Genomic DNA, 26,637 nt, shown 5'->3' with positions numbered 1-26,637 from the left:
GGGTTTCTTGCTATTTCTCTCCAGGGCTGCGTTTCAAAAACAGTTTAGCTGCGTTTCAATAACGGTTTGAGTCGCCCTCGCTCACTCGCCCTCAGCCCTTGCTATGACGTCACACGGAGGCCCCTTGGAGGGTGGAGGGAAAGTGGACGGAGGGGGAGTGAAAGAGGTAAATGGAACACACCTGCCCTCGTTCACTATCAGCCCAGACAATCATGGATCAACCACACGTTGTTGGAGTAGCGCTATACTGCCTATTCCAAATTACACAAAATATGCAGAGACTCATTTCATTGAGACGAAGACGTATTCTGCGCTTGATGGCAATACGTCGGCTTATTTACTTACACTTGTAAACGGTGGGCTCTGCCATAACTCTGCAACAGACAGTCTAATTGCACAATTTAAGAAAATGATTTAAATGTAATTCATATTCTACTTTCGTCTTTCTTCTTCTTCCTTGGTGGTGAATAGACAGCAGACAATGGTGTTTGAGGTTCATTATCGCCACCGCATGGACATATTTTTCGTGCACCACTGCAATGCATTGTGGGTGATATACAGCTCTGAAGTGACCATCGTTGTTCACTCGATCACTCAGCCCTCAAGGGTCGATCTCACGGAGTTCACTTCAGCTGTTCAGGGAAATGGAACAGCCCTTAAAATGGCTGCGGGGATTCCCCCGAGGGCAAGTGCTTAGGGCAAGTGAGCGAGGGCGACTCAAACTGTTATTGAAACGCAGCTACGGTTGCAGCTCTGCACTGCATTCATACGGCGGGTACAGCCAATAAACCATCCAGACCCTCAGTGTCATCGCAGTCGTGTAGCGCCCACCCTGGTGTAGAAGCTTTAAAAAATAAACCTGCTCCCAGATTTAATTTTCAGTTTTTTTTAATTGTTTTAATTATGAATTATTATTAACCTGTTAATCATTAACAGGTTGTAAGTTTTCACTGTTTGTATCACACAATGAAATTAAAATGACATAATGTATTGATCATATCTGGAATAATCTCCATCAGTTACCTAACAAACTGAATCAGTTTAGAATACATTCTGATGACCTCTGACCCCTGAGGCATGTTAGCACTTCTGTGCCAGGAGCGTGCTCAGTTTGATTTTCCCGTCCATGGAGGCCGTCAGGCATGTGCCACAGTCCACCGCCGAGCACCAATCAACTGTCACCACTGGCGCTTTGTGCCCGCCCAGTGACAGCATGCTCTCCAGAGCGGGCTCCCCATTGGTCAGCTGGAAGAGGGGGAGGTGAAAGGGAGACGTTTCAGAAAATCAATATATGAAACATAATTTCAAAAATATATTTTTAAAAATGATGGTGTGTTCACACTGACTGCAAAATTTGAGTTGAAAGTGGAACTCTTTCAACTCAAACAAAAAATGTGCATGACGCTGTGTCTTTAAAGCTTGTCAGACATCATCCTCATGTCGTTCTGACGTTGCTGAATCCTAAATGGAGAAACCAGAGAGTCTGTGGTCCCCCAGAGGTCTAGATAGTAGCTCACATTAGTCCAGAGACCAATCCAGACTATTTGGAGAAACAAGAGACTGTCTGTGGTCCCCCAGCAATAGGGGTGATTTCAGCCGTGATTGAGGAAACCTAGGTGGGGTCTACGTGGAGGGAAGCCACGCCTCCTCCCCTCTATGATCTAGTCTAGTGCTGGTCACCCAAATAAACACACATGATCCTGCTGTCAAACTCATGCAAGTGAAAATTTGCTTTGTGTTTGAGGTGAACACAGCAATTACATTAAAATCATGTTGGTTTAACCAGTATGAATACTTTTTTAAAAGTCATTAGCCCTTAATGACAGACACAAGATCAAGGAAGTTTACGTCGCCCGGAATAACGTCACCGGGGCCCCACCCTGGAGCCAGGCCGGGGTTTGGGGCTCGCAGCGCCTGGTGGCCGGGCCCGCCATCCAGTAGGCTCACCACCCGCAGGAGGGTTCAGAAGGGGCGGGTGCGGTGTGTTTTGGGTGGCTGTCCGGGTGCCCCGGCGACCCAATCCCCAGATGGTGACACTAGCCATGGGGACATGGAATGTCACCTCACTGGGGGGGAAAGAGCCTGAGCTAGTGTGGGAGGTAGAGCGCTACCGGCTAGAGATAGTCGGGCTCACCTCCACGCACAGTCTGGGCTCTGGAACCCAACTCCTCGAGAGAGGCTGGACTCTCTTCTACTCTGGAGTTGCCCGTGGTGAGAGGCGCCGAGCTGGTGTGGGCTTGCTCATAGCTCCCCAGCTCAGCCGCCATGTGGTGGAGTTTTCCCCAGTGAACGAGAGGGTCGTTTCCCTGCGCCTTCGGGTCGGGGATAGGTCTCTCACTGTTGTTTCGGCCTATGGGCCAAACGGCAGTGCAGAGTACCCGGCCTTCTTGGAGTCCTTGGGAGGGGTACTGGAGAGTGCTCCAACCGGGGACTCCATTGTTCTACTGGGGGACTTCAACGCTCACGTGGGTAATGACAGTGTTACCTGGAAGGGCGTGATTGGGAGGAACGGCCTCCCCAATCCGAACCAAGTGGTGTTCTGCTATTGGACTTCTGTGCTAGTCACGGTTTGTCCATAACGAACACCATGTTCAAGCATAAGGGTGTCCATCAGTGCACGGGCACCAGGACACCCTAGGCCGGAGGTCAATGATGGACGTCGTGGTCGTGTCATCTGACCTCCGGCCGTATGTCTTGGACACTCGGGTGAAGAGAGGGGCTGAGCTGTCAACTGATCACCACCTGGTGGTGAGTTGGATCCGCTGGCGGGGGAGGAAGCTGGACAGACTTGGCAGACCCAAACGTGTTGTGAGGGTCTGCTGGGGAACGTCTGGTGGAACCCTCCGTCGGGGAGGTCTTCAACTCCCACCTCCGGGAGAGCTTAGACCAGATCTCGAGGGAGGCTGGGGACATTGAGTCCGAATGGACCTTTTTCTCCGATTCCATTGTGGACGCGGCTGTTCAAAGCTGTGGCCGTAAGGTCTCCGGTGCCTGTCGTGGCGGCAATCCCCGAACCCGGTGGTGGACATCGGAAGTAAGGGATGCTGTCAAGCTGAAGAAGGAGTCCTACCGAACCTGGTTGGCCCGGGGGACTCCTGAGGCAGCTGACAGGTACCGGCAGGCCAAGCGTGCTGCAGTGCGGGCAGTCACTGAAGCAAAGGTTCGGGTCTGGGAAGAGTTCGGGGAGGCCATGTAGGAGGACTACCGGTCGGCCTTGAGGAAATTCTGGCAAACCATCCGGCGCCCCAGGAAGGGGAAGCAGCCCTCCACCAACACTGTTTACGGTGGAGGTGGGGAGCTGTTGACTTCGACTGGGGATATCGCCGGGTGGGGGAAGGAATACTTCGAGGATCTCCTCAATCCCACTGACACGTCTTCCATAGAGGAAGCAGAGGCTGAGGACTCGGAGGTTCATCCACCCATCACCCGGGCCGAAGTCACCGAGGTAGTAAAGAAGCTCCCCGGTGGCAAGGCACCGGGGGTGGGTGAAATCCGTCCTGAGTACCTCAAGTCTCTGGATGTTGTGGGGCTGTCTTGGTTGACACGTCTCTGCAACATCGCGTGGCAGTCGGGGACAGTGCCTCTGGACTGGCAGACCGGGGTGGTGGTCCCTCTATTCAAGAAGGGGGACCGGAGGGTGTGTTCCAACTATCGAGGGATCACACTCCTCAGCCTCCCTGGGAAAGTCTATTCCAGGGTACTGGAGAGGAGAATTCAGCCAATAGTCGAACCTCGGATTCAGGAGGAACAATGCGGTTTTCATCCTGGCCGTGGAACACTGGACCAGCTCTATACCCTCCGCAGGGTGCTCGAGGGTTCATGGGAGTTTGCCCAACCAGTCCACATGTGTTTTGTGGACCTGGAGAAGGCATTCGACCGTGTCCCTCGTGGCATTCTGTGGGAGGTACTTCGGGAGTACGGGGTCAGGGGCCCTCTGCTAAGGTCCCTGTATGACTGGAGCAGGAGCTTGGTTCGCATTGCCGGCAGTAAGTCAGACCTGTTCCAGGTGCATGTTGGACTCCGGCAGGGCTGCCCTTTGTCACCGGTTCTGTTCATTATTTTTATGGACAGGATTTCTAGGCGCAGCCATGGGCCGGAGGGGATCTGGTTCGGGAGCCACTGGATTTCATCCCTGCTCTTTGCGGACGATGTGGTCTTGTTGGCTCCTTCGAGCCAGGACCTCCAGCATGTCCTGGGGCGGTTTGCAGCCGAGAGTGAAGCAGCTGGGATGAGGATCAGCACCTCCAAATCTGAGGCCATAGTTCTCGACCAGAAAAAGGTGGCTTGCTCCATCCAGGTTGGGAGAGAGTTCCTGCCTCAAGTAGAGGAGTTTAAGTATCTTGGGGTCTTGTTCACGAGTGAGGGAAGGGAGATTGACAGGCGGATCGGTGCAGCGGCTGCAGTAATGCGGTCGTTGTATCGGTCCGTCGTGGTGAAGAGAGAGCTGAGCCGAAAGGCGAAGCTCTCAATTTACCAGTCAATCTACGTTCCTACCCTCACCTATGGTCATGAACTCTGGGTCGTGACCGAAAGAATAAGATCCCGGATACAAGCGGCCGAAATGAGCTTCCTCCGCAGGGTGGCGGGGCGCTCCCTTAGAGATAGGGTGAGGAGCTCCGTCATGCGGGAGTAGAGCCACTGCTCCTCCACATCAAGAGGAGCCAGTTGAGGTGGCTCGGGCATCTGTACCGGATGCCCCCTGGACGCCTCCCTCAGGAGGTGTTCCAGGCATGCCCCACCGGGAGGAGACCCCGAGGAAGACCCAGGACACGCTGGAGGGACTATGTCGCCCGGCTGGCCTGGGAACGCCTGGGGCTCCTCCCGGAGGAGCTAGAGGAAGTGTCCGGGGAGAGGGAAGTCTGGGCGTCCCTGCTCAGGCAGCTGCCCCCGCGACCCAGCCCCGGATAAGCGGAAGACAATGGATGGATGGATGGATGAATACTTTGTTTAAAGCGACATGCAGCAAAATCATACTAAAATAACAATAAAAAAATATACACAAACTCTATACAAATTTTAGCATTTCAACAAGCTGAGATGTTAATAAACAAAGGCAACATAGTTGAGTTTGAAAAGGATGAGAGCTGCACATATGATAATGAATTTCAACGGCTGCACAGTACATCCCTCTGGATAAATATAGTTCATTTCCTGTCATGGAAGTGTATTTACTCTGTATATGAGTCCTCCGTTGCTGGAGCAGGTCAGGATGTGTTGGCCTTCAGAGTCGAAGGCAAACAGTCGACCTCGAGGAACCTGAACCTGAGCAAGAGTTAAGTTAAGTTAGACATCAAGGTGTAATCACATGTATTCTATTTGATCCAATTTATTAGTTTCTGGTCTGTTTGACTCTAAATGGACCATAATGTACTAAATGAACATCATGCTGGATTGAAGAAGACTTGAAACTAAAGACTGAGACCATAAACTCATGTTTATAATGATTACTGAGAGAATAAATCAAGAGAGAAGTAGGACCATTTTCTCATAGACTTCTATACAATCAGAGAGGAGTCACCCCCTGGTGGCCAGCAGAGAGAATGACAGTTTAAGGCTCTTTGGCGTGGGCTTCACTGATCAGAACCGGAGGTTGTCAAATAAAATACAAACAAAACAAATAAATAAAAAATAATAATTATACATTTAATATATACCACACTTTTCATTTACAAATCACAAAGTGCTACATACACATAAAAGCTACTGCAGTCTGTGAGGTAAACAGGTTCCCATGGTAACGCGTACCTGTTTGTATCCACTGTATCCTGACAGGATGAAAGGCCCAGTGGCATCCTGAGGAAAATCCTGCTCCGACTGCTTCACCCCACACCGATGGATGTTCCACTGGATGAACTGAACACACACACACACACACACACACACACACACACACACACACACACACACACACACACACACACACACACACACACACACACACACACACACACAATGAAGGACCCGACCTACCCGACCCACCGACCGCTCACCCCCCTCCCCTCAGAGACTGAGACCCCAAGTGTGAGGCCTGAGCTTGTTCACTGAGTGGTTTCAGACAAAACTGATGATAAGAAGACAAACCTACGACACACTGAGGCTTTCTGGACCTGAAACATTATCTGTTGGGTCCCAAAAATGACTGACTGTGGGGAGAGCGTTGTAGAGGGTGGAGGCTGTCACACTGAATGCTCTGTCTCCGAAGATACAGAGTCTGGTGTGGGGGATGGAGAGCAGGCCAGTGTCTGAAGATCGGAGGTTGCAAGACGGGGTGTACGAAACAAGGAGGTCAGAGATGTTATGGAAATATGTATCGAAGCAAGGAGACCTCTGGAGATAGAAGATAGTAGAAATATTTAATTGATGCTTGATGGCCATAACATTAAATGTGAACCTATTCATAAGAAGACATGTATTAATCTTACACTGAGGGAATCAGGTTTAGAGGAAATTCCCCCACAGGAGAGGTTTATATCGAAGGGCGAGGGAATGGAGGGATTTGCAGGTGAGAAGGAGGATTTCGTATTTTATGCAGACGTTGACTGGAAGCCAGTGTAGGTGCATGAGGGTTGGGGTGATGTGTTGCCATTGTTGTTATTGTCTGGAATTGGGGGGTTCAGTATCTCGCCCAAGGACACTTCGGCATGCGGACTCGAGGAGACGGGATTCAAACCAGCGAGTACGTCTAATTCTCTGCATTGACATTCACAGCAACAAAATCCTGCAGTCAAATTCTCTGTATGTGTTCAGTCGTACTTGGCCGTTAAAGCTGATGCTGATTCATTAAAAACTGCTATGGCAGTTTCTTTCCAAACATGCAACAATAAAACACATTTTAAAAAGTCATGCTGTGGTTCCCAATGAATAAAGACACACCTTTCCATCCTCTCCGATGCTGAAGACGGTGTTTTCATCGTAGCTGAACTCCACACTGTAAACTTCTCCATCGTGAGCTCTCCAGCTCATAGCGCTCTCATACCGCTGCATATCTGCAGCAGAGGATTCAGATGTAAATGTTACACAAAGTACAATCAATATACTGCACTGTACAAGAAAACACATGTAAATGCTCAGGATTGATTTAATAGACCATTTTAGAGTCACGTTTACACGCTAATGTTGCTGAGGTTGGTCACTGCTGTTTTGTGAGCATCGTGGCGGCAGAAAAACAGTGGAAACAAGTTAGGACCGATGATATCTTTAGAAATCAAAATGTATAGAAATGTAAAAAATATTTGAATTTTTTATAAAATATCATCATTGAAGATGCCCTTTGAAACAAAACACAGCCATTAAACAGACTGATCAAATGACATCATCCTGAATTCTGGTTTCATGTCAGTTTTTTCCTCTTTATCACACACAATGATGATCAGTGATGGAGTTAATAACCATAAAGTTAATAATGGTAAACACCACTGATCATCAACTACTTAACTAACTTTCGTTGTAGCAGCATTCATGTGATAATATTCTCTGTGAGATGATATTGACTTTCCACTATGACGGAGCACACGGATTGGTTCCAATGTGATGAATGAGTCACTGCTGGACATGACGGCAACATAGAACATTTAAAGAGATTTGTAGCCTTGTGTTTGTATTTTGTTTCACTCGGGAGCCACTGCTGTGGCAAGTGCAACACCTAGTGGTAAAAAAACAGTATACCGGTCCGGTCCGGTGTTTGGCTAAATATCAAACTGGTTTGAAAAATGTTAAACAGGCCCAAGCCTAAAAAAATACTGATACTGGGTTGTTCTTTAGTAGAGATACTGGGTGGTTCTTTAGTAGAGATACTGGGTTGTTCTTTAGTGGAGATACTGGGTTGTTCTTTAGTAGAGATACTGGGTGGTTCTTTAGTAGAGATACTGGGTTGTTCTTTAGTGGAGATACTGGGTTGTTCTTTAGTGGAGATACTGGGTTGTTCTTTATTAGAGATACTGGGTTGTTCTTTAGTGGAGATACTGGGTTGTTCTTTAGTGGAGATACTGGGTTGTTCTTTAGTGGAGATACTGGGTTGTTCTTTAGTGGAGATACTGGGTTGTTCTTTAGTAGAGATACTGGGTTGTTCTTTAGTGGAGATACTGGGTTGTTCTTTAGTGGAGATACTGGGTTGTTCTTTAGTAGAGATACTGGGTTGTTCTTTAGTGGAGATACAGGGTTGTTCTTTATTAGAGATACTGGGTTGTTCTTTAGTGGAGATACTGGGTTGTTCTTTAGTAGAGATACTGGGTTGTTCTTTAGTAGAGATACTGGGTTGTTCTTTAGTGGAGATACTGGGTTGTTCTTTAGTGGAGATACTGGGTTGTTCTTTAGTGGAGATACTGGGTTGTTCTTTAGTGGAAATACTGGGTTGTTCTTTATTAGAGATACTGGGTTGTTCTTTAGTGGAGATACTGGGTTGTTCTTTATTAGAGATACTGGGTTGTTCTTTAGTAGAGATACTGGGTTGTTCTTTAGTGGAGATACAGGGTTGTTCTTTATTAGAGATACTGGGTTGTTCTTTAGTGGAGATACTGGGTTGTTCTTTAGTAGAGATACTGGGTTGTTCTTTAGTAGAGATACTGGGTTGTTCTTTAGTGGAGATACTGGGTTGTTCTTTAGTGGAGATACTGGGTTGTTCTTTAGTAGAGATACTGGGTTGTTCTTTAGTAGAGATACTGGGTTGTTCTTTATTAGATATACTGGGTTGTTCTTTAGTGGAGATACTGGGTTGTTCTTTAGTGGAGATACTGGGTTGTTCTTTATTAGAGATACTGGGTTGTTCTTTAGTGGAGATACTGGGTTGTTCTTTATTAGAGATACTGGGTTGTTCTTTAGTAGAGATACTGGGTTGTTCTTTAGTGGAGATACAGGGTTGTTCTTTATTAGAGATACTGGGTTGTTCTTTAGTGGAGATACTGGGTTGTTCTTTAGTAGAGATACTGGGTTGTTCTTTAGTGGAGATACTGGGTTGTTCTTTAGTAGAGATACTGGGTTGTTCTTTAGTGGAGATACTGGGTTGTTCTTTAGTGGAGATACTGGGTTGTTCTTTAGTAGAGATACTGGGTTGTTCTTTAGTAGAGATACTGGGTTGTTCTTTAGTGGAGATACTGGGTTGTTCTTTAGTGGAGATACTGGGTTGTTCTTTAGTGGAGATACTGGGTTGTTCTTTATTAGAGATACTGGGTTGTTCTTTAGTGGAGATACTGGGTTGTTCTTTAGTGGAGATACTGGGTTGTTCTTTAGTGGAGATACTGGGTTGTTCTTTAGTGGAGATACTGGGTTGTTCTTTAGTAGAGATACTGGGTTGTTCTTTAGTGGATATACTGGGTTGTTCTTTAGTGGAGATACTGGGTTGTTCTTTAGTAGAGATACTGGGTTGTTCTTTAGTGGAGATACAGGGTTGTTCTTTATTAGAGATACTGGGTTGTTCTTTAGTGGAGATACTGGGTTGTTCTTTAGTAGAGATACTGGGTTGTTCTTTAGTGGAGATACTGGGTTGTTCTTTAGTGGAGATACTGGGTTGTTCTTTAGTGGAGATACTGGGTTGTTCTTTAGTGGAGATACTGGGTTGTTCTTTATTAGAGATACTGGGTTGTTCTTTAGTGGAGATACTGGGTTGTTCTTTATTAGAGATACTGGGTTGTTCTTTAGTAGAGATACTGGGTTGTTCTTTAGTGGAGATACAGGGTTGTTCTTTATTAGAGATACTGGGTTGTTCTTTAGTGGAGATACTGGGTTGTTCTTTAGTAGAGATACTGGGTTGTTCTTTAGTAGAGATACTGGGTTGTTCTTTAGTGGAGATACTGGGTTGTTCTTTAGTGGAGATACTGGGTTGTTCTTTAGTAGAGATACTGGGTTGTTCTTTAGTAGAGATACTGGGTTGTTCTTTATTAGATATACTGGGTTGTTCTTTAGTGGAGATACTGGGTTGTTCTTTAGTGGAGATACTGGGTTGTTCTTTAGTGGAGATACTGGGTTGTTCTTTATTAGAGATACTGGGTTGTTCTTTAGTGGAGATACTGGGTTGTTCTTTATTAGAGATACTGGGTTGTTCTTTAGTAGAGATACTGGGTTGTTCTTTAGTGGAGATACAGGGTTGTTCTTTATTAGAGATACTGGGTTGTTCTTTAGTGGAGATACTGGGTTGTTCTTTAGTAGAGATACTGGGTTGTTCTTTAGTGGAGATACTGGGTTGTTCTTTAGTAGAGATACTGGGTTGTTCTTTAGTGGAGATACTGGGTTGTTCTTTAGTGGAGATACTGGGTTGTTCTTTAGTAGAGATACTGGGTTGTTCTTTAGTAGAGATACTGGGTTGTTCTTTAGTGGAGATACTGGGTTGTTCTTTAGTGGAGATACTGGGTTGTTCTTTAGTGGAGATACTGGGTTGTTCTTTATTAGAGATACTGGGTTGTTCTTTAGTGGAGATACTGGGTTGTTCTTTAGTGGAGATACTGGGTTGTTCTTTAGTGGAGATACTGGGTTGTTCTTTAGTGGAGATACTGGGTTGTTCTTTAGTAGAGATACTGGGTTGTTCTTTAGTGGATATACTGGGTTGTTCTTTAGTGGAGATACTGGGTTGTTCTTTAGTAGAGATACTGGGTTGTTCTTTAGTGGAGATACAGGGTTGTTCTTTATTAGAGATACTGGGTTGTTCTTTAGTGGAGATACTGGGTTGTTCTTTAGTAGAGATACTGGGTTGTTCTTTAGTGGAGATACTGGGTTGTTCTTTAGTGGAGATACTGGGTTGTTCTTTAGTGGAGATACTGGGTTGTTCTTTAGTGGAGATACTGGGTTGTTCTTTATTAGAGATACTGGGTTGTTCTTTAGTGGAGATACTGGGTTGTTCTTTATTAGAGATACTGGGTTGTTCTTTAGTAGAGATACTGGGTTGTTCTTTAGTGGAGATACAGGGTTGTTCTTTATTAGAGATACTGGGTTGTTCTTTAGTGGAGATACTGGGTTGTTCTTTAGTAGAGATACTGGGTTGTTCTTTAGTAGAGATACTGGGTTGTTCTTTAGTGGAGATACTGGGTTGTTCTTTAGTGGAGATACTGGGTTGTTCTTTAGTAGAGATACTGGGTTGTTCTTTAGTAGAGATACTGGGTTGTTCTTTATTAGATATACTGGGTTGTTCTTTAGTGGAGATACTGGGTTGTTCTTTAGTGGAGATACTGGGTTGTTCTTTAGTGGAGATACTGGGTTGTTCTTTATTAGAGATACTGGGTTGTTCTTTAGTGGAGATACTGGGTTGTTCTTTATTAGAGATACTGGGTTGTTCTTTAGTAGAGATACTGGGTTGTTCTTTAGTGGAGATACAGGGTTGTTCTTTATTAGAGATACTGGGTTGTTCTTTAGTGGAGATACTGGGTTGTTCTTTAGTAGAGATACTGGGTTGTTCTTTAGTGGAGATACTGGGTTGTTCTTTAGTAGAGATACTGGGTTGTTCTTTAGTGGAGATACTGGGTTGTTCTTTAGTGGAGATACTGGGTTGTTCTTTAGTAGAGATACTGGGTTGTTCTTTAGTAGAGATACTGGGTTGTTCTTTATTAGATATACTGGGTTGTTCTTTAGTGGAGATACTGGGTTGTTCTTTAGTGGAGATACTGGGTTGTTCTTTAATGGAGATACTGGGTTGTTCTTTAGTAGAGATACTGGGTTGTTCTTTAGTATAGATACTGGGTTGTTCTTTGGTGGAGATACTGGGTTGTTCTTTATTAGATATACTGGGTTGTTCTTTAGTAGAGATACTGGGTTGTTCTTTAGTGGAGATACAGGGTTGTTCTTTATTAGAGATACTGGGTTGTTCTTTAGTAGAGATACTGGGTTGTTCTTTAGTAGAGATACTGGGTTGTTCTTTAGTGGAGATACTGGGTTGTTCTTTAGTAGAGATACTGGGTTGTTCTTTAGTGGAGATACTGGGTTGTTCTTTAGTGGAGATACTGGGTTGTTCTTTAGTAGAGATACTGGGTTGTTCTTTAGTAGAGATACTGGGTTGTTCTTTAGTGGAGATACTGGGTTGTTCTTTAGTGGAGATACTGGGTTGTTCTTTAGTGGAGATACAGGGTTGTTCTTTAATGGAGATACTGGGTTGTTCTTTATTAGAGATACTGGGTTGTTCTTTATTAGAGATACTGGGTTGTTCTTTATTAGAGATACTGGGTTGTTCTTTATTAGAGATACTGGGTTGTTCTTTAGTGGAGATACTGGGTTGTTCTTTAGTGAAGATACTGGGTTGTTCTTTAGTGGAGATACTGGGTTGTTCTTTATTAGAGATACTGGGTTGTTCTTTAGTGGAGATACTGGGTTGTTCTTTTGTAGACATTCTATTTTTTCGTAGTAATGCTGGGTTTTTCCACCAGATCTAGAACTATAACTGAGTGTTGTAATGTAGTTGGATCCGTACAGTTAGTACGGCTCAGGAAACTCACCACATTGATAATTATTAGCTTATTAATATCAGACAGCTCGTCTTCTGCTGGAGAAAGCATCCAGATGATCCATATTCTCATACGTCAAAGTGCTACTACAGAGCTGCCACGTTCTGGCAGAACAACATCACTTTCAGCTCTTGATATAGTTCAGGTCATCTGTCATTATTATGGAACATACCTTACACTGTAAGAGATCAGACTATGAAAACACTCATCAGTTGACAAACACTGACCAAACAGTCTGATGACTCCATCAGCAGCTCCGGTCACCAGCAGGTTTCCATTGTGGTTGAAGGCCGTGCAGTTAATGGCTACTGGTTCAGGTTCTAAAGAGAACTGGAGCTGAGAGACACACAGAACACGGATTACTGCGACAGCCACAGGAATGAAATACTAGGTTAAAAATAATGAAATAATAGGTTAATCATAATAACCTTAGTGTATGTACATATTACATGTTCAACCGGAGAATGGTTCAGCTACGGTTTATTGTTACATACTCAATGTTAGCATGTTTACATGACAGTGGAAAGCAAATAAACATTTGAATATGGCAGCTATGAAAGAGTTAGCATGCTAACATAATAGCACAAATTATGCCATTTGTCACAATTACCTTGCAATCTTGTCTCCATGCACTCTTTTTTCTTTTTATTCTGTACTTTCTTTAGTTTGTTAGATATACCTATTACTATTATCATTGTTATTATTTATTATATATGCTATATTTATATATATTTTTTGTACATACTCACACAAACACACACATTAGTAAAGATTTGAACGGAGGCATTTGAATGAGTTTGTGTGGGGGAGAGTAACTGTCCCTTTGGACATGGACTTTAGGTTTTGACATTTGGAGACATTTTAAATGAATGATAAACACTAAACACACGAAAGGACCGAGAAGAAGAATAGGTCTATAATGACCTGTTGTTTGACAGTCTTGGTATCCCAGAGCAGCAGCTGTCCAGACACCGGGATGGGAAGTCGAGGAGCAGATTCTATGCCTCCCGATCGACTGAGAGCTGCAGCTGAACAGACAAACGACGAACCACTGGGACTGCAGGCTAGCGACAAGATACTGAAACACGGAGGAGGACATTTTATCAGAATTTCTACTACAACAAATATTATTCACAGCTACATGACAAAATGAAAAAACTCCAGCACGTGGTTTTTACCACAAGTCTGAAAAAGTGAATGTGTGTTGACAATTGTAAAACCCCCACAGTAATAGATTACAGTGGACGGACAAGCAGGTTTACCGTGGATGGGTTTCATCGATGTTCATCTCATAAAGATTCTTCTTGGCGTCCGTGTCGTACAGCCGCACTGTGCCAACGCCGCTGCCTAGCAACAACTGACCACACAAACAGGGACCGCTAATTCACTTACATTCTGGAGACACAAAACTTCACTTTAACCTCCCACAAGGTCACAATTGTCCTGCCAAAATAATTGTGAATTAATTCATGATATTTTCCTGTTAATCATCAAAATAATATTTTAAACTCTTTAAATGGCAGCAAAACATACTGGAATCACTTTAGAAACACATTTGATTCACACATGAAAGCTAATAGCAACATTGTTTGAGTCGGATCTTTCTGCTAATTCTTGGAGGCCTACTTTTTTTAATTTATTTATTTTTTTACATCAGATAACAAGCTATCATTTTCAATTCACTCATGTGCATTATTCATGATTATACGGATAATGAAAATTCCCTGTGATCAACTTATTGCGTGATTGAGATCCACAATAAAATCCCAATTGGCCCAATCCTACTAAATGCCTTAGCCATGTCTAATCACAGCAGTTTACTGACGGCTAAATGTAATCATGTATCAGGTGAAAGTAGAAATAGAAACCTGAGTCATTATACACAGTGATTGTGCAGTGGTTCTCTTGTGCGTACCAGTCTGTCGGGTTTGGTGGCCCACTCCAGAGACAGCAGAGGAGACTTGGACATGATGGTGGCTTTGGTCTGCATGATGGGGTTGAATGACCACACCTGAGCAGAGGATGGAGGCTTTTTATGAGTTTCAATGTTTTTATGTACAGTGTTATGCATGTTTTAATTGACAAAGACTCACCTTGATGACTCCGTCTACATCCAAACTGGCAACCCTGCGACCGGAACAGTCAACCCTGAAAAAAGGAGGATAATGATTGCTTTAAGTTGTGCTTTGTTCTTTTATGTGACTTTAAAGTTCAAGTCATTTACTCAGACGGTGTTCATTCTTTAACTTTGTTAGGAACCGAGAAGGCGAGAGGGGTAAGGGTGGTCTGTATTGATGGTTTGAACCCAGCTGGAAGTGTGTTGAAGGCAGACCTGCAGTGCATGATGGAGGAGTGGTGTTCTCCGTACTCCTCTTGGCTGAGTTTGATGAAAGGCTGTTCTGCTGAAAGACCTCCTCCCTCTGCTCCGCCTCCTCCTCCACAGCTCCTGCTGTTTGAGCAGGAGTCCGGAGGGTCGATGGAGGTCTCCCCGAGAGGCTCTCCCTCTCCCGCCTCCCCTTTCCTCTCTGGTGTCTGAAAATAACACATGGAAGTCATTGTGGATGGAATCAATCTCCAGTCCCAGGAAGCATCTACTAGCTTTCAGTATGATGACGTTCATGAAGTAGTGGAACATGTATTTGGGCATCCTCATCAAAGTGCTGGAAGCTTGGTGTGGTAGTGGTAGAAAATAGAAATTGAGCTGTTTTCAGTGGTCATGTGACTAGTACAAAAGAAAATGATTGTTGGTAGTTGTTATGGTGGTAAGTAATGACATGTAAGGTGATGTCACAGCTCACCAGGAGGAGAGCGGGCGCAGCTCTGGAGATGAATGTCTGGATGGTTAACTCGGAATCTCTGATCCAGAGGTCAAGTGTTGATGAGGAATATGTGCAAACCCGACTTGTCAGTAACTTGTCATGTTCTGTGTGTTGTTCTCTATTAAATCCATAGATTTATTACAATGTACTACAATGTGATGTCGTATGCACAAGAGGGAACCATGCTCAGACCAGGTTGGACCTAGTGCAGGCCGGTGGGACTGGGGAGGGGGACAATAGTGCTTCAGCACAGTACGGATCAACTGGGCCTAGTGGGAGTGCACCCTTAAGGTGGACTGCCCTTTAAGGTGGACCAGCACTATTCTCCTTTCAGTGAGAAGCTACTCTTCTGAGTCTCTGAGCTTTTTATCTTTAATATTTCTTGTAACTGTGTAACTGACAGCAGGTTAAACATTAATTATTAATATCTCTACTGCAAACTGCTCTGTTTGTATCAGGAAAACACAAAGTTGAATATTATAATATCAGCAACAGCATCCTGTTGTATTTTTAATTTGTTACAGTAAGAAAGTGATGATTATCTGTTGAAAATATAACATGTTTTCTAAGTTACTATCAGAACTGTAATGGTATTATTAAGGGCTCATATTGGTACTCGGTATCAGCAAGTAGTGACATTTTAGTATTTATACTTGGTCTGAAAAAAAGTAGTATTGGTGCATCTCTGTGATGTACATACAGTTGTATTGCCATCTTTCACCAGCTTTGTTGTTCTTGTTAGTAGCTGTTGTTCTATTTCTATGTAAGTACATACATATTATGGCTGGGGGAAATCAATCCAGGTAATAGTGTGATATTGTGTGTGTATTATACACATACTCCAAGTATCAATTAAACATGATTGAAGCAATTTAAACAGAGAGAAAACTTTCTTATTAGAACAGATGTTGAGAAGCTGCATAATTTGCTGTTGAAAAAGGTAATAAATCACAAAATGTGCTATGGCAATACTCAGCATATGATAGACAATGTTTAATGGGCCCATGATCTGATTCTATACCTGATGACTCTGATACCTGGTACCTGTGGTGGTGGTTTGGAGAAAAGCTCCTTCCTCTCTTTCTCGTGATCCTGGATCCTCTTGTGTCTGGGATGTGATGGCTGGCTTGTTGACTGATTAGATGACTGTTGGGACTGAGAGCTCGCAGGTTCACTGGTTGATGCTTGGCTGGAAACGGGCTTCACCTCCTTAGCTTGGACTGCCTCTTTCGACTTTGCAGGCTAGACAAGACAAATTCATTTTAGAAACATTAGATGATTCACATTTCAATATGGCAGCAGTACACTGCTTCGACCATCCTGCTACATTGATTTGCATTGCAACGTCCGTTCTTTTCCTTATTTCTATGGTTTGGAGTTATCTGCTTTTGGATGATACAGTATATGCTGATGAGATGGTCATTTTCAAAATCTCCACTTGGGCTTGCTTTCAATCCAACTGAGCTTTTACACTTTGAAACACTTGCTCCTCTTACCAGATTGGTCGGAGGGTCCTTCCTGCCCACTGCAACCTGGCTAGGCGAGGTCCCAGTGGTGAACTGAGGGGGTTTCCCCGGGGTGCGTCTGCCCTGCGGCAAGAATGTAGAGAAGAAGTTTCTGGAAGAGGTGGTGGAGGTGCTGACAGTGCGCTGGCTCGACACCAAGTCCCTAAGGGGGGGCAGTGATGAAGTTTCACAGTAAGCACAAAATGAATCCAAGATGAAAGTAAATCAAGAGCATGTAGAAATTCACTGGAACAAACCAATTACCTCCATGAACACCCAACCCTCAGTTTGGACCAACCCTCGAAAAACAACAAAACTACATTTTGAATGACATTTCTTTCATTCAAAATGTCTGCGTGGTTGACAATTAAAAAAAACACAGAACTTTAACCAGGAAAATATTATTGTGCCGTTAAAACCAAGCAGTTAAGTTGCCTTAACATGACCTAGCACTTTTGTTGCGTTGTCTTATTTCACTTTCATTTCATTTCAAGCAAACTATATTTCACTAAACCCAATGTGGTTTAGTTGTCTCAACCCAACTATGTAGTTTAGTCATCTCAACCCAACTATGTGGTTTAGTTGTCTCAACCCAACTATGTAGTTTAGTCATCTCAACCCAACTATGTGGTTTAGTTGTCTCAACCCAACTATGTAGTTTAATGGTCTCAACCCAACTATGTAGTTTAGTCGTCTCAACCTAACTACCGTAGATGACCATTTAGTAGCCCGGGCGTTTAATATGCTAAATCGACTTGGAGCCCAGGCGTTTATAAGAACCAGGCGCGTATTTGCAACAGGCTACAATTTATTTTTGCAATGAGCAGCACCAGACCATCATGCAAAGAACAAGGAGCTCACCATAGCACCATAGCACCACTGGAACAAAACTACTTTTTCCCCCCGACGCATCTTTATTGACATCAGACAATAAATACAAAGACAGTTTGACTGTTACCGCGACACAGGGAGCTGATCAGAGCAGTGTTATGAATGATAACGGAAGGGGGGGTCGATCGCGGTAATTTCAACACTGTACATTAGCGCATTTATCTATATCCCTATATCCCTCAGTCTAGCGCGCCTGTGTTTGTGTGTCTGTGTGTGTGTGTGCGCGCGCCTGCATGCGAGAGAGAGAGAGCGCGAGAGGAGGGGCTGACTGACAGAAGAGGTGAGAGCCGGTGAAGTGCTGTTAAAAAAAAACTTTTGTTTTCTGTGCAAGACTATGGTAAAGACTTAATCGCCCGGGCGTTTAATTGAACCGGCGTTTATTATGCCAAATGAGGTCGGACCCCCGGCGGCTATTAGAGCACAGGCGCGTATTTGTACGCGGGCGATTATTTGGTCATCTACGGTATGTAGTTTAGTCGTCTCAACCTAACTATGTTGTTTAGTCGTCTCAACCTAACTATGTAGTTTAGTCGTCTCAACCTAACTATGTTGTTTAGTCGTCTCAACCCAACTATGTAGTTTAATGGTCTCAACCTAACTATGTAGTTTAGTCGTCTCAACCTAAGTATGTAGTTTAGTCGTCTCAACCTAACTATGTTGTTTAGTCGTCTCAACCCAACTATGTAGTTAAGTGGTCTCAACCTAACTATGTAGTTTAGTCGTCTCAACCTAACTATGTTGTTTAGTCGTCTCAACCCAACTATGTAGTTTAATGGTCTCAACCCAACTATGTAGTTTAGTCGTCTCAACCTAAGTATGTAGTTTAGTCGTCTCAACCTAACTATGTTGTTTAGTCGTCTCAACCCAACTATGTAGTTTAATGGTCTCAACCTAACTATGTAGTTTAGTCGTCTCAACCTAACTATGTAGTTTAGTCGTCTCAACCTAACTATGTAGTTTAGTCGTCTCAACCCAACTATGTAGTTTAATGGTCTCAACCTAACTATGTAGTTTAGTCGTCTCAACCTAAGTATGTAGTTTAGTCGTCTCAACCTAACTATGTTGTTTAGTCGTCTCAACCCAACTATGTAGTTTAATAGTCTCAACCTAACTATGTAGTTTAATGGTCTCAATCTAACTATGTGGTTTAGTCGTCTCAACCTAACTATGTAGTTTAGTCGTCTCAACCTAACTATGTAGTTTAGTCGTCTCAACCCAACTATGTAGTTTAATGGTCTCAACCTAACTATGTAGTTTAATGGTCTCAACCTAACTATGTGGTTTAGTCATCTCAACCTAACTATGTGGTTTAGTCGTCTCAACCTAACTATGTAGTTTAGTCGTCTCAACCTAACTATGTAGTTTAATGGTCTCAATCTAACTATGTAGTTTAGTTGTCTCAACCTAACTATGTGGTTTAATGGTCTCAACCTAACTATTTAGTTTAGTTGTCTCAATCGAACGATGTAGTTTAGTCATCTCGACCCAATTCTGTAGTTTAGTCATCACAGTCTAACTATGTAGTTAAATAAAATATATACAACAAGAAACATAATGTAAGGCATGGGACATCATGTTGTTGGGCCATCTTGTTTCTTCTCATCTTGTTTAACAGATGCTGGTGTCCAGTTTATTGTCCTCATACTCCCAAATGCTGCTCATCTGAACTAAGAGCTGCATGTTTGATAACATCAATCTTATCCATCTATTTGATTATTACACATGTTGTGAAGAAAGTTGGATATTTGTTGACCACACCGTTTTTGGTCACTGTTGCAGGAAGAACAAAAACACATTGATATTTCTTCAGAGAAATCTTTTTAGTCAGGACTTTTTTGGATACTTTGAAAGCTCCTTTGAAGAATTGCCTGTAAATGTTACTATTTGGGGTCATTATATGCAAGCACTAGGCTTGGACAATATCTGGGGGATTTAATATTCCCACTCCCCCCCCATCTCTGTGACCACACACACAGCAGGTACCATCGTACCGCCACATCAGTGGATAAACAGAGCAGAGGATGGTGGCAGATTGGCAGTTGAATAAATCATGTGGCTATAAACTGGGGATGTCAACGGTTAACAAGGATATTTTTGACCAGTTACACATGTTTGTCTACAGGTTAGTTAACGTGTTTACATTAACCAATTGAGCTGTGGAGCTCTGTGGCCCGTCACACACACACACCGGGCTCAGCGTTATGGAGCTCATCTTAGTGTCGATGGCGAGCAGCTTGAAAGCAGACGAAAGAGTATTGAAAACATTTCAATTCAGAATCAATAGCTCATCTGATCAGCTCTTCTGATAAGAATGAGAGATACCACTGATTAAACTATTTAGAACCAATTACAACCGATTGTTTGAAAACTATGTGAGAATTTAAAAAAACGGGTTGTACCGACAACAAACAACAATTCATCAGGTGAATTGTTTATTTGGCAACATCAACTGCATCACAGCACACTGTAAAACAGCAAATACTGTATCATTAACAATATGCTTTTTAAATATGTACTTGATATGTATATGAATAAACAGAAAATAATTCAGCAGTTTTGACTGCTGTAAGTGCCTCAAAATTCTTCTAAAAGTGACTCTGGGATAAAGACATGAGGTTTCCGAATGACAGCCTGTTACAACTTCACTTCACTGAAAAAGATTAAAAACTACCAGACATTCCTTCCCCAGCGTCACCTGGTATGACAGTGACAGGGAAGATGATGAACATAAATAAAACATTGGAAATAATGTTCATTTTTACATTTTGAGAATCGTCTCACACTTTGGGGTTCTCTGGCATGACCCAGCAATTCATTATCCTATAATCTATTCTATACATCACCCTCAGAAAAGACTTCATAGAGAGGCCAAGTCCGCCCATTCAAGTCTCCCCCACGGGACATACCTCAGAAAAAAAGAAGGGGCGGGCCTTAGCCTCTCTAGTTAGCAGGAGTTCGGCCATGTTATGTTCTACATTCAGCAAAAGGTTCTATTATGTATAATCAACATATAGGACTTCAAAGTGAAACTTTTACAATAAAATCCTGGTAAAACAAATGCAGTCAGTCAACGCACCGAGGTAAAACTGAACAACAAGCTAGCATGCTAAAGTGCAACACCAGAAACATTTCATGTGTTTGTTGGTTCAGTGGTATGGAATCACACGCAAAAAAATATCAGGGTGAAAAACACAAAACTGTGATAATTGGAAGAAAGATAAAGATGTCTGCCATCTGTGACGACACAGAATAGATTTGTGTTTTGACTTTTTGGCGCTTGGACTGAGAGGCAGAACTAACCTGTTGACCATAGGGCTGGGCGATATTTATATATATATATATATATATATATATATATATATATATATATATATATATATATATATATATATATATATATATATATATATATATATAGTAGATAGATATATATCACAATATCATTCACGTTTTTTTTTTCTATTAAAATGTTCTTAATTAATTTCTGTCAAGCTTAAAGGTTCCTTTTTACTCCTCAGTGAGGTGTGAAGCGATGACCAGGTTAGTTTTGGTTTAAATATTATTTATTTTCTCTCTGAAGTTGAACATTTCAAGTGTCACAGAACAAACAAAACGGACAACTTCATTTTTTAAGGTACAAAATAAAAACAACTAAAAACTCACTCACTGTCACTTTTGCTTTGTATAAATTCCGACCGTTTTAAATATTTGGGAAAGAAACCCATCAATAAATAGACAAAAACATTCTGTGTATATCCTCAGTACAGATTCAACCATCAAATGTAAACGAAGGAAAATAAAGGCTGTTGTTTCTTGTTTTTTTTACCGTAAGATAATGCTACTTGTAGGACTTTAAATATCCAAAATACTTCTCGGAGCGTCTTTTCACCGGCGTCCTCGTCTTTTGAGCCTCGGTCTGTGTCCATCCAGTTGTCTTCATCTGTAACGCTACATTGAATGTATCCGACGTCATGTTTTCTTTTAACACGCTGATGTGCACGGCTGCCGTACTTGACGTGGCTGTAACTCTGTTCCAGCCACATGATTGGTTCGGCACGGCGCTATTACTCATTATCATTGGCTGTCTTCTCTGTCAAAACACGGAAGGAACGATTTATATCGAAATTTCTATCGACTTATATTGCTCTCGAGGTAAAGTTTTATCGCCCAGCCCTAGTCCATCGATCATCTTTAAAGGGTATCTTTATCCCCCTCAGCTTGACCAGCCATGTTAGGAACCAGTCCTAGTCGGTTTGCTTCTTAATTTCCTTTCAAATCAACACAGTCGACATTAAAACAAATCTTCCAGAAAAGCAGCAACCACAGTAGTCAGTCATAATTAAAGACAGTGATGTTAGTGCCTCACAGCTCAGTGTCTCCCAGACGGTCCATGTTCTGGACGTAAACCGGCAGCTTGTGGTGGACCATCTGGTCTGCATCCCTCTGGTCCTGACTCTCCGTCTGCAGGGCAAACAGCTGGACGGGATGAGACGAGACAGACAGGTCAGATAGGACAAGAAGAGATGGGATACTATCCAAACATCCACATACACTGAAACTGATAAATAGGAACAAATCAAGTTCGAACTGAAAGTACAAAAAATGTAATACAAAAAAATATCAACAATACATAAATAATACACTTCCAACCAAGAAGAAGGGGAACCTTAAAATGTCAAAAAGCAGACGAGACGCGTTGCTAGAAACGCATCCTCCATAAAACTGCTGGTTTTTCTGTGGTACTGCACACGTTGTTCTGGCGGTTTTTAGATGTTAATAAAATGTGAAATATTCTCAACTTTTCAGCACCAGCCATGTAGTCGCACCTCTCATATTGGTCCAATCAAACAGAGCAAGAGGTGGGTTTTACTACTGAACCGCTTCCTCCTCATATTCAAAAATATATAATAAAAATATAATAAAAATATGTAATGAAATTGTATTATAGAGGAGGGGGACTGTATCCTGTCCAACCAGAAAAACACTGATGAGGGAGATCAGAGTAGCAAAGAGGAGCTAGACTGAAAAGCTGAAAAAACTGTTTTCAGCTAACGATCCAGTGTCCCAGTGGAGAGGCCTGAAGAACGGCACCAAGTACAGGAAACCCTGTATGTCTGATACTCTATGCATCCGTCAATGACCTTGTAAATCCTGGAAACGTCAGGGCAAGGTCCATAAAACGTTATCGTTTAAATCCAAATAATAGGACTATTTGAATACCACCGGACTATTGAAAGAACATGAAATGATGAATCCTTTTTACCACTTCAAGGAACTTCAAGGAACCACGACTTTCTTTTTAAAAATAGTTTTACTCTCACCATGTGGCGTAGCTGTTCGTTCTCTTCCGTCAGGCTCGTCGTTTTCTGGACTTCAGCGTCGAAGCTCAGCAGGACAGGCTGGGGTGAACCAGTTAAGGACTGACAGCCAGCAGATCCAGAGTCGAAACGTCCCACAGACAGAGTGGATCAGGGTGTCGGCCTTCATGGTCTCAGACATGCAATACGTCTTCACTATGAAGTTGATGCACGTATAAACTGGACGGTAAGCTACAACCATTAAGCTGCACAGCTGAAGGATATGCATACACTGGAAGAGGACCGACAGGAAGTTGTGCAGTGACACCAGGAAGGTGTCGGCCCACTGGCGGGAAAAGTAGGGCGAGAAGGCGGGGTTCTGCTCGGGGTACGTGATGAATGGCAGGATGAACCAGTCACGCCACTCCACCTGACTCTGCAGCTCCAACGCCTGCTTCTGGAAAAACTCCTGCGTCTTCTCCAGGTTTCCTTTCTAGGAGGAGGAAAACAAGAGATCTTTAAAGAGGAACTAAACCCCACCGTTTGGGCTGAAGTATCCCTAGACTGCAAATTCAAAAAATGCCTCTGGAAGGTGAAGAGACAAAACTGAGTGCTTCACTGCATCACATGACAGGGTTACGCTACGTTTGATTTTAATGTTGCAAATGTCCTTACAATAATAAAACTTCTTACTAATATCTCCAGATGTTTGATCTTATAATGAAGCAAAGTACCCTCATTATATGGCAGTTCATTCATTAGTCAATATTTAGTAGTCTAAAGATATAACGGTCCGACTGGAAAGTATCAACATGCACAGGTGAATACCAGAGCTTTGGGTTTGGAGGTTTAGTTCCTCTTTACCCATTAGTCTAGTGGGCTTGCTTTCTCTCCTGCACGTTACCTGGATGGTGTTGATGACGTAGTACCGGTACAGGCTGGTTCTCAGTTTGTTCACCGTGGATCTGTAAACATCCTCCAGTCTGCAGAACAGACGTCTGTCCAGGTAAAGCCAGTACTCCTTCAGACCAAACAGGTCGAAGCTCTGGACAAACTGCTGCAGCTGATCGATGATTTTATCCACCTGCAGACACAAGATGTGCTGGATTCAAAGACGGAGCTAGCGTTCTTACGCGAGGGACGAGAAGCGTTAAAGTGTTGAGGAGGTGGCGGACGCATCCACGTACCCTGAAGCCTTTCTCCTTGTCCACTTTGATCTCGGCGTCCATGTGTTTCAGAGTGCTGGTGAATCCGCGGTAGATCAGGTACTCCCTCACGTGTTCGTCCGTCCTCTCTACTGCCGACCCCATCGTGACCTCTGAGGTACAACACAGTTACACAACATGCTTATCTATTAACAGAAAGTGACATTTCACCCAGGTGTACGGTAATGTTCCTCCCCCTCTCTCTGTCTCTCAACCACACACACAGCAGGTACCACCCACACTTCAGTGGCTGAACAGAGCAGAGGACGGTGGCAGACAGTTGAATCATGAACTCGGGATGTCAAAAGATTCCAAGGACGTATTTCACTGGTTTAACAAGTGAGTCTACAGGTTACTTTATGTATTTGTAACCAATTAAGCTGTTGCCGCTGGACGTACCGCAGCGAGCCCCACGGCGCTGTACTACAGCGTTGGCCCACTGCATTGTGGCCACGCCCCCTCCCCTGTCAATCAGACACTGCCTGCGGCAGAGAGATGCATGTGACTGCCGTGTTTGTGGTCCAAGGCGAGGAGAAGAGCCGAAGTGAAACAGAGTGAAAAAGTGTATTTTCTCCAGAGGAAAAATGTGTCCTTGTCCCTGAAACACTGATGAAAGCTTACGTTACTGCTCTACCAACTGTTTCAATGTTGCGTGCAAACATATTGGCTATTTACAGAGCCTTCTAGGCTTACCTGTGGTTCATGGTGTCTCAAAGGGATTTTATTTTGGTTTATATTATTTTATATATGTCTCCTCCTTAACTGCATATTACACCTTTACAATATCTAATGATTTCAGAAATGTCCCATATTTTAGTTCATGTTCATGTCAGCAATCATTCTGGTCCAGTATTTTGGTCAATGTGTAGAGAAATGGCACCCACGTTGCAATAATGTTTAATTAAAAAGGCTCTACTAAATGTTTGATGTCTGTCAAGTTTCTATTCTCTCGACTTTTGGGAAGACCTGCAGTAGAGATCTAAGTTTAGTTTAAATATATTTTTCTTGATAATTTAAACAAAAGAGATACTGATGAAGGATGGTGACTATCTGTTAAGAGTATGTTAGTAACTTAGTGAGTCAAGGGTCAATAGGAAAAGTGAGTGAGAGTTTTGCTTGCCAGAGTTTCAAAATGGCATATTGTTGCCCTCTAGTGGCTGTTTTTGGTACAGGCAGTATAGACACTATTCTAAGTGTGTTTGGTATCATTTATGCCTGGCAAATTTATGGGTCCGACCTGTCCAGGGTGAACCCTGCCTTCACCCAATGACAGCTGGGATCGGCTCAAGCCCCCCGCGACCCTGAATACAGGATAAGCGGTAGACAATGGATGGATTGACATTGATGGGTCCGGTACAAAGTATTGCATCAATGATCTATTAACATCTGTTAATTATTTTACGGCTAATTGGTGTTATATTAAACTCAAAAACGAATAATCAGTTTTTTAAGGGAAATCTATAATAATAATCTATATATGACGTTAAAATGTGTGCATTTTTGTCAAATACTGTGGTTTTTTTGACCAGCCGCTGCCTCCCCATTCCCGTCCCCTGTAGAGGGTGAATGCTCATGGTTTCACACAGGTTTGTGTCTCTCTCTTTCTATGTGATGTTCATCTACAAGACAAACAAGCTGGACTTGGTTCATAGCTGGATATAATAATAATATAATAATACAGACTGTATTAGCAATCACAAACAAGAGAAAAGATTGGAGAAATATCTGCTCTGGATGTCTAACAATTCATTAAAGGGTGATTTAATATTTTCATGTGGATTCATTTTATTTTATCAGGAATGAGGAAATTATTAGGTTGGAAAAGTTGGTTTCCATTCGAGTAGATTTGGGGGAGAAACGCCTCAGATCTGAGGTCAGTATTTTTCTGCTATGTTAATGATTAATCATACGATCAGATCGACCTTCTGGTTATTAACTCTTTATAACAATGTTGGATTTCTTATGACTGAGCTGAAATATGACATAATAACACACACATATAGAGAATAGAGGTGGACCGTGTGAAGCGCAAATGTTCCGGTTCCTGAGGCACTTTGATTCCTTCAAAACTTTTTCCATCAACAAAACTCATAAACTGGACAAATATGTAATTAAACACTTTGGCAAATGAGCAAACACCAAACATTTCTAACGTCGCTAAAAGAGAAACATCCCAGTTATCAGTTAGATGTGAAGTATCGCGGGAGTTTCAGTTAGTTCCTACTTTCCACAACGACCCAGAGGAAGCTGTATATACAGATATATGGACAGAACGAAGGCCTCATGTGTATTAATATTTACCTGAAGATACTCTTCGGTCGGCTGGGTTGGTGTCTTCGAACCTTCAACCAGCGAATACGCGAACTACCTCACTGAGTCAAGTAACCCTACATCTGCTCTTCTGTGTCCCAGTGGTGGAGAAAAGCACACTTCCTGTTTGTTTCTGTCCACCAGTCATGTGACGAGATATTCTTCTTCTGCTGTATCATGGCCATGGCGAA

The 26,637-nt window shown here is 43.0% G+C and overlaps 2 protein-coding genes across 3 annotated transcripts in view; one reads left to right on the top strand and one right to left on the bottom strand.

The window, feature by feature from the left end:
* Positions 1-26,637, top strand: part of LOC311030317 (uncharacterized protein) — a 242,164-nt gene that overhangs the window by 155,206 nt on the left and 60,321 nt on the right. The window lies entirely within an intron of this gene.
* wdr91 (WD repeat domain 91) lies at positions 906-26,581 on the bottom strand. Of its 2 annotated transcripts, none has more exons than XM_084034934.1 (18): positions 26,438-26,581; positions 24,119-24,254; positions 23,836-24,015; positions 23,218-23,424; positions 22,956-23,039; positions 22,001-22,110; positions 16,735-16,906; positions 16,283-16,480; positions 14,752-14,951; positions 14,513-14,567; positions 14,335-14,430; positions 13,682-13,776; positions 13,344-13,497; positions 12,647-12,755; positions 6,874-6,986; positions 5,746-5,853; positions 5,173-5,262; positions 906-1,245 (listed from the first exon to the last, which is right to left on the bottom strand). In XM_084034934.1, exons 2-18 carry the CDS (start codon positions 24,239-24,241, stop codon positions 1,081-1,083), a joined length of 2,259 nt encoding a protein of 752 aa, XP_083891060.1. In that variant the 5' UTR covers positions 24,242-24,254; positions 26,438-26,581; the 3' UTR covers positions 906-1,080. The 2 variants fall into 2 exon arrangements, with proteins under 2 accessions (XP_083891060.1, XP_083891059.1); XM_084034933.1 differs by having other exon boundaries at positions 24,119-24,249; positions 26,438-26,574.

This window comes from Eutrigla gurnardus (assembly GCF_963514095.1).
Source record: "Eutrigla gurnardus genome assembly, chromosome: 19".
NCBI classification, from domain to species: domain Eukaryota; kingdom Metazoa; phylum Chordata; class Actinopteri; order Perciformes; family Triglidae; genus Eutrigla; species Eutrigla gurnardus.
Note: the sequence above shows the minus strand (reverse complement) of the source record. Positions and strands in the feature narration are given on the sequence as shown.